The 11,996-nt window shown below is 45.1% G+C and overlaps 1 protein-coding gene across 2 annotated transcripts in view; it reads left to right on the top strand.

Moving 5' to 3' along the window:
- The window catches only part of LOC129811258 (fibroblast growth factor receptor 3-like), a 366,746-nt gene that overhangs the window by 299,834 nt on the left and 54,916 nt on the right, over positions 1–11,996 (top strand). For both annotated transcript variants that reach the window (XM_055862424.1, XM_055862422.1), the window contains exon 12: positions 2,407–2,517. In XM_055862424.1, the coding sequence (XP_055718399.1) occupies positions 2,407–2,517 (111 nt within the window). The remainder of the gene's footprint in view (positions 1–2,406; positions 2,518–11,996) is intronic.

Here is an 11,996-nt window from a genome sequence, read left to right as displayed (position 1 = left end):
ACCTCGTAAACCCCCTCCCGGTCTAGAATATTGTTACCTTGTAAACCCCCTCCCAGTCTAGAATGCTGTTACCTTGTAAACCCCCTCCCAGTCTAGAATACTGTTACCTTGTAAACCCCCTCCCGGTCTAGAATACTGTTACCTTGTAAACCCCCTCCCGGTCTAGAATACTGTTACCTTGTAAACCCCCTCCCAGTCTAGAATACTGTTACCTTGTAAACCCCCTCCCAGTCTAGAATACTGTTACCTTGTAAACCCCCTCCCGGTCTAGAATACTGTTACCTTGTAAACCCCCTCCCGGTCTAGAATACTGTTACCTTGTAAACCCCCTCCCGGTCTAGAATACTGTTACCTTGTAAACCCCCTCCCAGTCTAGAATACTGTTACCTTGTAAACCCCCTCCCAGTCTAGAATACTGTTACCTTGTAAACCCCCTCCCAGTCTAGAATACTGTTACCTTGTAAACCCCCTCCCGGTCTAGAATACTGTTACCTTGTAAACCCCCTCCCAGTCTAGAATACTGTTACCTTGTAAACCCCCTCCCAGTCTAGAATACTGTTACCTTGTAAACCCCCTCCCAGTCTAGAATACTGTTACCTTTCAAACCCCCTCCCGGTCTAGAATACTGTTACCTTGTAAACCCCCTCCCAGTCTAGAATACTGTTACCTTGTAAACCCCCTCCCAGTCTAGAATACTGTTACCTTGTAAACCCCCTCCCAGTCTAGAATACTGTTACCTTGTAAACCCCCTCCCGGTCTAGAATACTGTTACCTTGTAAACCCCCTCCCAGTCTAGAATGCTGTTACCTTGTAAACCCCCTCCCAGTCTAGAATACTGTTACCTTGTAAACCCCCTCCCAGTCTAGAATACTGTTACCTTGTAAACCCCCTCCCAGTCTAGAATACTGTTACCTTGTAAACCCCCTCCCGGTCTAGAATACTGTTACCTCGTAAACCCCCTCCCGGTCTAGAATATTGTTACCTTGTAAACCCCCTCCCAGTCTAGAATGCTGTTACCTTGTAAACCCCCTCCCAGTCTAGAATACTGTTACCTTGTAAACCCCCTCCCGGTCTAGAATACTGTTACCTTGTAAACCCCCTCCCGGTCTAGAATACTGTTACCTTGTAAACCCCCTCCCAGTCTAGAATACTGTTACCTTGTAAACCCCCTCCCAGTCTAGAATACTGTTACCTTGTAAACCCCCTCCCGGTCTAGAATACTGTTACCTTGTAAACCCCCTCCCAGTCTAGAATACTGTTACCATGTAAACCCCCTCCCAGTCTAGAATACTGTTACCTTGTAAACCCCCTCCCAGTCTAGAATACTGTTACCTTGTAAACCTCCTCCCAGTCTAGAATACTGTTACCTTGTAAACCCCCTCCCAGTCTAGAATACTGTTACATTGTAAACCCCCTCCCAGTCTAGAATACTGTTACCTTGTAAACCCCCTCCCAGTCTAGAATACTGTTACCTTGTAAACCCCCTCCCAGTCTAGAATACTGTTACCTTGTAAACCCCCTCCCAGTCTAGAATACTGTTACCTTGTAAACCTCCTCCCAGTCTAGAATACTGTTACCTTGTAAACCCCCTCCCAGTCTAGAATACTGTTACCTTGTAAACCCCCTCCCAGTCTAGAATACTGTTACCTTGTAAACCCCCTCCCAGTCTAGAATACTGTTACCTTGTAAACCCCCTCCCGGTCTAGAATACTGTTACCTTGTAAACCCCCTCCCGGTCTAGAATACTGTTACCTTGTAAACCCCCTCCCAGTCTAGAATACTGTTACCTTGTAAACCTCCTCCCAGTCTAGAATACTGTTACCTTGTAAACCCCCTCCCGGTCTAGAATACTGTTACCTTGTAAACCCCCTCCCAGTCTAGAATACTGTTACCTTGTAAACCTCCTCCCAGTCTAGAATACTGTTACCTTGTAAACCCCCTCCCAGTCTAGAATACTGTTACCTTGTAAACCCCCTCCCAGTCTAGAATACTGTTACCTTGTAAACCCCCTCCCGGTCTAGAATGCTGTTACCTTGTAAACCCCCTCCCAGTCTAGAATACTGTTACCTTGTAAACCCCCTCCCAGTCTAGAATACTGTTACCTTGTAAACCCCCTCCCAGTCTAGAATACTGTGACTATCTCTGACTGTCCATTCTCCTCTGACAGTGACTGTCTCTGACTGTCCGTTCTCCTCTGACAGTGACTGACTATCTCTGACTGTCCATTCTCCTATGAGATAGTCAGTCTGCCTATCTCCTCTGTGAATAATGTATTCTTCTCTCTGTCTCTCTCTCTCTCTGTCTCTCTCTCTCTGTCTCTCTTTCTCTCTCTCTCTCTGTCTCTCTCTCGCTCTGTCTCTCTCTCTCTCTCTTTGTCCTTCTCTTCCCTCTCTCTTTCTTCATCAGACAACGCCACAGATAAGGACCTGTCAGACCTGGTCTCAGAGATGGAGATGATGAAGATGATTGGAAAACACAAAAACATCCTCAACCTGCTGGGAGCTTGTTCACAGGATGGTAAGTTACTACATAACCTGCTGGGAGCTTGTACACAGGATGGTAAGTTACTACATAACCTGCTGGGAGCTTGTACACAGGATGGTAAGTTACTACATAACCTGCTGGGAGCTTGTACACAGGATGGTAAGTTACTACATAACCTGCTGGGAGCTTGTACACAGGATGGTAAGTTACTACATAACCTGTTGGGAGCTTGTACACAGGATGGTAAGTTACTACATAACCTGTTGGGAGCTTGTACACAGGATGGTAAGTTACAACATAACCTGCTGGGAGCTTGTACACAGGATGGTAAGTTACTACATAACCTGCTGGGAGCTTGTACACAGGATGGTAAGTTACTACATAACCTGCTGGGAGCTTGTACACAGGATGGTAAGTTACTACATAACCTGCTGGGAGCTTGTACACAGGATGGTAAGTTACTACATAACCTGCTGGGAGCTTGTTCACAGGATGGTAAGTTACTACATAACCTGCTGGGAGCTTGTACACAGGATGGTAAGTTACTACATAACCTGCTGGGAGCTTGTACACAGGATGGTAAGTTACTACATAACCTGCTGGGAGCTTGTACACAGGATGGTAAGTTACTACATAACCTGCTGGGAGCTTGTTCACAGGATGGTAAGTTACTACATAACCTGCTGGGAGCTTGTTCACAGGATGGTAAGTTACTACATAACCTGCTGGGAGCTTGTACACAGGATGGTAAGTTACTATATAACCTGCTGGGAGCTTGTACACAGGATGGTAAGTTACTACATAACCTGCTGGGAGCTTGTACACAGGATGGTAAGTTACTACATAACCTGCTGGGAGCTTGTACACAGGATGGTAAGTTACTACATAACCTGCTGGGAGCAGGATGGTAAGTTACTACATAACCTGCTGGGAGTAGGATGGTAAGTTACAACATAACCTGCTGGGAGCTTGTACACAGGATGGTAAGTTACTACATAACCTGCTGGGAGCTTGTACACAGGATGGTAAGTTACAACATAACCTGCTGGGAGCTTGTTCACAGGATGGTAAGTTACTACATAACCTGCTGGGAGCTTGTACACAGGATGGTAAGTTACAACATAACCTGCTGGGAGCTTGTTCACAGGATGGTAAGTTACTACATAACCTGCTGGGAGCTTGTACACAGGATGGTAAGTTACTACATAACCTGCTGGGAGCTTGTACACAGGATGGTAAGTTACAACATAACCTGCTGGGAGCTTGTACACAGGATGGTAAGTTACAACATAACCTGCTGGGAGCTTGTACACAGGATGGTAAGTTACTATATAACCTGCTGGGAGCTTGTACACAGGATGGTAAGTTACTACATAACCTGCTGGGAGCTTGTACACAGGATGGTAAGTTACTACATAACCTGCTGGGAGCTTGTACACAGGATGGTAAGTTACTACATAACCTGCTGGGAGCAGGATGGTAAGTTACTACATAACCTGCTGGGAGTAGGATGGTAAGTTACAACATAACCTGCTGGGAGCTTGTACACAGGATGGTAAGTTACTACATAACCTGCTGGGAGCTTGTACACAGGATGGTAAGTTACAACATAACCTGCTGGGAGCTTGTTCACAGGATGGTAAGTTACTACATAACCTGCTGGGAGCTTGTACACAGGATGGTAAGTTACAACATAACCTGCTGGGAGCTTGTTCACAGGATGGTAAGTTACTACATAACCTGCTGGGAGCTTGTACACAGGATGGTAAGTTACTACATAACCTGCTGGGAGCTTGTACACAGGATGGTAAGTTACAACATAACCTGCTGGGAGCTTGTTCACAGGATGGTAAGTTACTACATAACCTGCTGGGAGCTTGTACACAGGATGGTAAGTTACTACATAACCTGCTGGGAGCTTGTACACAGGATGGTAAGTTACTACATAACCTGCTGGGAGCTTGTACACAGGATGGTAAGTTACTACATAACCTGCTGGGAGCTTGTACACAGGATGGTAAGTTACTACATAACCTGCTGGGAGCTTGTTCACAGGATGGTAAGTTACTACATAACCTGATGGGAGCTTGTACACAGGATGGTAAGTTACTACATAACCTGCTGGGAGCTTGTACACAGGATGGTAAGTTACTACATAACCTGCTGGGAGCTTGTACACAGGATGGTAAGTTACTACATAACCTGCTGGGAGCTTGTTCACAGGATGGTAAGTTACTACATAACCTGCTGGGAGCTTGTTCACAGGATGGTAAGTTACTACATAACCTGCTGGGAGCTTGTACACAGGATGGTAAGTTACTACATAACCTGCTGGGAGCTTGTACACAGGATGGTAAGTTACTACATAACCTGCTGGGAGCTTGTACACAGGATGGTAAGTTACTACATAACCTGCTGGGAGCTTGTACACAGGATGGTAAGTTACTACATAACCTGCTGGGAGCAGGATGGTAAGTTACTACATAACCTGCTGGGAGTAGGATGGTAAGTTACAACATAACCTGCTGGGAGCTTGTACACAGGATGGTAAGTTACTACATAACCTGCTGGGAGCTTGTACACAGGATGGTAAGTTACAACATAACCTGCTGGGAGCTTGTTCACAGGATGGTAAGTTACTACATAACCTGCTGGGAGCTTGTACACAGGATGGTAAGTTACAACATAACCTGCTGGGAGCTTGTTCACAGGATGGTAAGTTACTACATAACCTGCTGGGAGCTTGTACACAGGATGGTAAGTTACTACATAACCTGCTGGGAGCTTGTACACAGGATGGTAAGTTACAACATAACCTGCTGGGAGCTTGTTCACAGGATGGTAAGTTACTACATAACCTGCTGGGAGCTTGTACACAGGATGGTAAGTTACTACATAACCTGCTGGGAGCTTGTACACAGGATGGTAAGTTACTACATAACCTGCTGGGAGCTTGTACACAGGATGGTAAGTTACTACATAACCTGCTGGGAGCTTGTACACAGGATGGTAAGTTACTACATAACCTGCTGGGAGCTTGTTCACAGGATGGTAAGTTACTACATAACCTGATGGGAGCTTGTACACAGGATGGTAAGTTACTACATAACCTGCTGGGAGCTTGTACACAGGATGGTAAGTTACTACATAACCTGCTGGGAGCTTGTACACAGGATGGTAAGTTACTACATAACCTGCTGGGAGCTTGTTCACAGGATGGTAAGTTACTACATAACCTGCTGGGAGCTTGTTCACAGGATGGTAAGTTACTACATAACCTGCTGGGAGCTTGTACACAGGATGGTAAGTTACTACATAACCTGCTGGGAGCTTGTACACAGGATGGTAAGTTACTACATAACCTGCTGGGAGCTTGTACACAGGATGGTAAGTAACTACATAACCTGCTGGGAGCTTGTACACAGGATGGTAAGTTACTACATAACCTGCTGGGAGCTTGTACACAGGATGATAAATTACTACATAACCTGCTGGGAGCTTGTACACAGGATGGTAAGTTACAACATAACCTGCTGGGAGCAGGATGGTAAGTTACTACATAACCTGCTGGGAGTAGGATGGTAAGTTACAACATAACCTGCTGGGAGCTTGTACACAGGATGGTAAGTTACTACATAACCTGCTGGGAGCTTGTACACAGGATGGTAAGTTACTACATAACCTGCTGGGAGCTTGTACACAGGATGGTAAGTTACTACATAACCTGCTGGGAGCAGGATGGTAAGTTACTACATAACCTGCTGGGAGTAGGATGGTAAGTTACAACATAACCTGCTGGGAGCTTGTACACAGGATGGTAAGTTACTACATAACCTGCTGGGAGCTTGTAAACAGGATGGTAAGTTACAACAGAACCTGCTGGGAGCTTGTTCACAGGATGGTAAGTTACAACATAACCTGCTGGGAGCTTGTACACAGGATGGTAAGTTACTACATAACCTGCTGGGAGCTTGTACACAGGATGGTAAGTTACTACATAACCTGCTGGGAGCTTGTACACAGGATGGTAAGTTACAACATAACCTGTTGGGAGCTTGTACACAGGATGGTAAGTTACTACATAACCTGCTGGGAGCTTGTTCACAGGGTGGTAAGTTACAACATAACCTGCTGGGAGCTTGTACGCACGATGGTAAGTTACTACATAACCTGCTGGGAGCTTGTACACAGGATGGTAAGTTACTACATAACCTGCTGGGAGCTTGTACACAGGATGGTAAGTTACTACATAACCTGCTGGGAGCTTGTACACAGGATGGTAAGTTACTACATAACCTGCTGGGAGCTTGTACACAGGATGGTAAGTTACTACATAATCTGCTGGGAGCTTGTACACAGGATGGTAAGTTACTACATAACCTGCTGGGAGCTTGTAAACAGGATGGTAAGTTAAAACATAACCTGCTGGGATTTTGTACACAGGATGGTAAGTTACTACATAACCTACTGGGAGCTTGTACACAGGATGGTAAGTTACAACATAACCTGCTGGGAGCTTGTTCACAGGATGGTAAGTTACAACATAATCTGCTGGGAGCTTGTACACAGGATGGTAAGTTACTACATAACCTGCTGGGAGCTTGTACACAGGATGGTAAGTTACTACATAATCTGCTGGGAGCTTGTACACAGGATGGTAAGTTACAACATAATCTGCTGGGAGCTTGTACACAGGATGGTAAGTTACTACATAACCTGCTGGGAGCTTGTACACAGGATGGTAAGTTACTACATAACCTGCTGGGAGCTTGTACACAGGATGGTAAGTTACTACATAATCTGCTGGGAGCTTGTAAACAGGATGGTAAGTTAAAACATAACCTGCTGGGATTTTGTACACAGGATGGTAAGTTACAACATAATCTGCTGGGAGCTTGTACACAGGATGGTAAGTTACAACATAATCTGCTGGGAGCTTGTACACAGGATGGTAAGTTACAACATAACCTGCTGGGAGCAGGATGGTAAGTTACTACATAATCTGCTGGGAGCTTGTACACAGGATGGTAAGTTACTACATAACCTGCTGGGAGCTTGTACACAGGATGGTAAGTTACTACATAACCTGCTGGGAGTAGGATGGTAAGTTACTACATAACCTGCTGGGAGCAGGATGGTAAGTTACTACATAACCTGCTGGGAGTAGGATGGTAAGTTACAACATAACCTGCTGGGAGCTTGTACACAGGATGGTAAGTTACTACATAACCTGCTGGGAGCTTGTAAACAGGATGGTAAGTTACAACAGAACCTGCTGGGAGCTTGTTCACAGGATGGTAAGTTACAACATAACCTGCTGGGAGCTTGTACACAGGATGGTAAGTTACTACATAACCTGCTGGGAGCTTGTACACAGGATGGTAAGTTACTACATAACCTGCTGGGAGCTTGTACACAGGATGGTAAGTTACAACATAACCTGTTGGGAGCTTGTACACAGGATGGTAAGTTACTACATAACCTGCTGGGAGCTTGTTCACAGGGTGGTAAGTTACAACATAACCTGCTGGGAGCTTGTACGCACGATGGTAAGTTACTACATAACCTGCTGGGAGCTTGTACACAGGATGGTAAGTTACTACATAACCTGCTGGGAGCTTGTACACAGGATGGTAAGTTACTACATAACCTGCTGGGAGCTTGTACACAGGATGGTAAGTTACTACATAACCTGCTGGGAGCTTGTACACAGGATGGTAAGTTACTACATAATCTGCTGGGAGCTTGTACACAGGATGGTAAGTTACTACATAACCTGCTGGGAGCTTGTAAACAGGATGGTAAGTTAAAACATAACCTGCTGGGATTTTGTACACAGGATGGTAAGTTACTACATAACCTACTGGGAGCTTGTACACAGGATGGTAAGTTACAACATAACCTGCTGGGAGCTTGTTCACAGGATGGTAAGTTACAACATAATCTGCTGGGAGCTTGTACACAGGATGGTAAGTTACTACATAACCTGCTGGGAGCTTGTACACAGGATGGTAAGTTACTACATAATCTGCTGGGAGCTTGTACACAGGATGGTAAGTTACAACATAATCTGCTGGGAGCTTGTACACAGGATGGTAAGTTACTACATAACCTGCTGGGAGCTTGTACACAGGATGGTAAGTTACTACATAACCTGCTGGGAGCTTGTACACAGGATGGTAAGTTACTACATAATCTGCTGGGAGCTTGTAAACAGGATGGTAAGTTAAAACATAACCTGCTGGGATTTTGTACACAGGATGGTAAGTTACAACATAATCTGCTGGGAGCTTGTACACAGGATGGTAAGTTACAACATAATCTGCTGGGAGCTTGTACACAGGATGGTAAGTTACAACATAACCTGCTGGGAGCAGGATGGTAAGTTACTACATAATCTGCTGGGAGCTTGTACACAGGATGGTAAGTTACTACATAACCTGCTGGGAGCTTGTACACAGGATGGTAAGTTACTACATAACCTGCTGGGAGTAGGATGGTAAGTTACAACATAACCTGCTGGGAGCTTGTACACAGGATGGTAAGTTACTACATAACCTGCTGGGAGCTTGTACACAGGATGGTAAGTTACTACATAACCTGCTGGGAGCTTGTACACAGGATGGTAAGTTACTACATAACCTGCTGGGAGTAGGATGGTAAGTTACAACATAACCTGCTGGGAGCTTGTACACAGGATGGTAAGTTACTACATAACCTGCTGGGAGCTTGTACACAGGATGGTAAGTTACAACATAACCTGCTGGGAGCTTGTACACAGGATGGTAAGTTACTACATAACCTGCTGGGAGCTTGTACACAGGATGGTAAATTACTACATAACCTGCTGGGAGCTTGTACACAGGATGGTAAGTTACTACATAATCTGCTGGGAGCTTGTACACAGAATGGTAAGTTACTACATAACCTGTTGGGAGCTTGTACACAGGATGGTAAGTTACTACATAACCTGCTGGGAGCTTGTACACACGATGGTAAGTTACTACATAACCTGCTGGGAGCTTGTACACAGGATGGTAAGTTACTACATAACCTGCTGGGAGCTTGTACACAGGATGGTAAGTTACTAAATAACCTGCTGGGAGCTTGTACACAGGATGGTAAGTTACAACATAACCTGCTGGGAGCTTGTACACAGGATGGTAAGTTACTACACACCGTGTAAACATTCACAGTGCAGGGTGGGAAAAGTATGTGAACCATTAGATTTAATAACTGGTTGACTGTCCTTTGGCAGCAATAACCTCAACCAAACATTTTCTGTAGTTTCATTAATTTTATTTCACCTTTATTTAACCAGGTAGGCCAGTTGAGAATAAGTTCTCATTTACAACTGCGACCTGGTCAAGATAAAGCAAAGCAGTGCGACAAAAACAACAATGGGATAAACAAATGTACAGTCAATAACATAATATAAAAGTATATGTATATTGTGTGCAAATGTAGTAAAATTAGGGAGGTAAGGCAATAAATAGGCCATAGAGGCGAAATAATTACAATTTAGCATTGACACTGGAGTGATAGATGTGCAGATGAGGATGTGCAAGTAAAGATACTGGGGTGCAAAAGAGCAACAAAAAAATAATAACAGTATGGGGATGAGGTAGTTGGATGTGCTAATTACAGATGGGCTGTGTACAGGTACAGTGATCGGTTAGCTGCTCTGACAGCTGATGCTTAAAGCTAGAGATTCATCCCTTTAATTCATCCCAAAGGTGTTCGATGGGGTTGAGGTCAGGGCTCTGTGCAGGCCAGTCAAGTTCTTCCACACCGATCTCGACAAACCATTTCTGTATGGACCTCACTTTGTGCATGGGGGCATTGTCATGCTGAAACAGGAAATGGCCTTCACCAAACTGTTGCCACAAAGTTGGAATCACAGAATCGTCAAGAATGTCATTGTATGCTGTAGTGTTAAGATTTTCCTTCACTGGAATTAAGGGCCCTAGTCCGAACCATGAAAACCAGCCCCAGACCATTATTCTTCCTCCACCAAACTTTACACTTGGCACTATGCATTCGGGCAGGTATCCGCCAATCCCAGATTTGTGAAGCGTGATTCATCACTCCAGAGAATGCGTTTCCACTGCTCCAGAGCCCAATGGCAGCAAGCTTTACACCACTCCAGCCAACGCTTGGCATTGAGAATGGTGATCTTAGGCTTGTGTGCGGCTGCTCGGCCATGGAAACCCATTTCATGACACTGCCAACAGCACTCACAGTTGACCGGGGCAGTTCTAGCAGGGCAGAAAGCTGACTTGTTGGAAAGGTGGCATCCTGTGACGGTGCCACATTGAAAGCCACTGAGTTCTTCAGTAAGGCCATTCTACTGACAATGTTTGTCTACTGCCTCTGATCTGGAGGACTCACTAATTACAAATGCTTCGTTTGTAAATAATGTCTGAGTGTTAGAGTGTGCCCCTGGCTATCTGTAATGATGTCTGAGTGTTGGAGTGTTCCCCTGGCTATCTGTAATGATGTCTGAGTGTTGGAGTGTGCCCCTGGCTATCTGTAAATGATGTGTGAGTGTTGGAGTGTTCCCCTGGCTATCTGTAATGATGTCTGAGTGTTGGAGTGTGTCCTTGGCTATCTGTAATGATGTCTGAGTGTTCCCCTGGCTATCTGTAAATGATGTCTGAGTGTTGGAGTGTTCCCCTGGCTATCTGTAAATGATGTCTGAGTGTTGGAGTGTTCCCCTGTCTATCTGTAAATGATGTCTGAGTGTTGGAGTGTTCCCCTGTCTATCTGTAAATGATGTCTGAGTGTTGGAGTGTGCCCCTGGCTATCTGTAATGATGTCTGAGTGTTGGAGTGTTCCCCTGGATATCTGTAATGATGTCTGAGTGTTGGAGTGTGCCCCTGGCTATCTGTAATGATGTCTGAGTGTTGGAGTGTTCCCCTGGCTATCTGTAATGATGTCTGAGTGTTGGAGTGTTCCCCTGGCTATCTGTAAATGATGTCTGAGTGTTGGAGTGTTCCCCTGGCTATCTGTAAATAATGTCTTAGTGTTGGAGTGTTCCCCTGGCTATCTGTAATGATGTCTGAGTGTTGGAGTGTGCCCCTGGCTATCTGTAATTATGTCTGAGTGTTAGAGTACGCCCTGTCTATCTGTAATGATGTCTGAGTGTTGGAGTGTGCCCCTGGCTATCTGTAATGATGTCTGAGTGTTGGAGTGTTCCCCTGGCTATCTGTAATGATGTGTGAGTGTTGGAGTGTGACCCTGGCTATATGTAATGATGTCTGAGTGTTGGAGTGTGTCCCTGGCTATATGTAATGATGTCTGAGTGTTGGAGTGTGCCCCTGGCTATCTGTAATGATGTCTGAGTGTTGGAGTGTTCCCCTGGCTATCTGTAAATGATGTCTGAGTGTTGGAGTGTGCCCCTGGCTATCTGTAATGATGTCTGAGTGTTGGCGTGTGCCCCTGGCTATCTGTAAATGATGTCTGAGTGTTGGAGTGTGCCCCTGGCTATCTGTAATGATGTCTGAGTGTTG

The sequence above is a fragment of the Salvelinus fontinalis genome, chromosome 15 (assembly GCF_029448725.1).
Source record: "Salvelinus fontinalis isolate EN_2023a chromosome 15, ASM2944872v1, whole genome shotgun sequence".
Taxonomy (NCBI): domain Eukaryota; kingdom Metazoa; phylum Chordata; class Actinopteri; order Salmoniformes; family Salmonidae; genus Salvelinus; species Salvelinus fontinalis.
The sequence above is the reverse complement of the archived record's forward strand: the minus strand, read 5'-3'. Positions and strand labels throughout refer to the sequence as shown.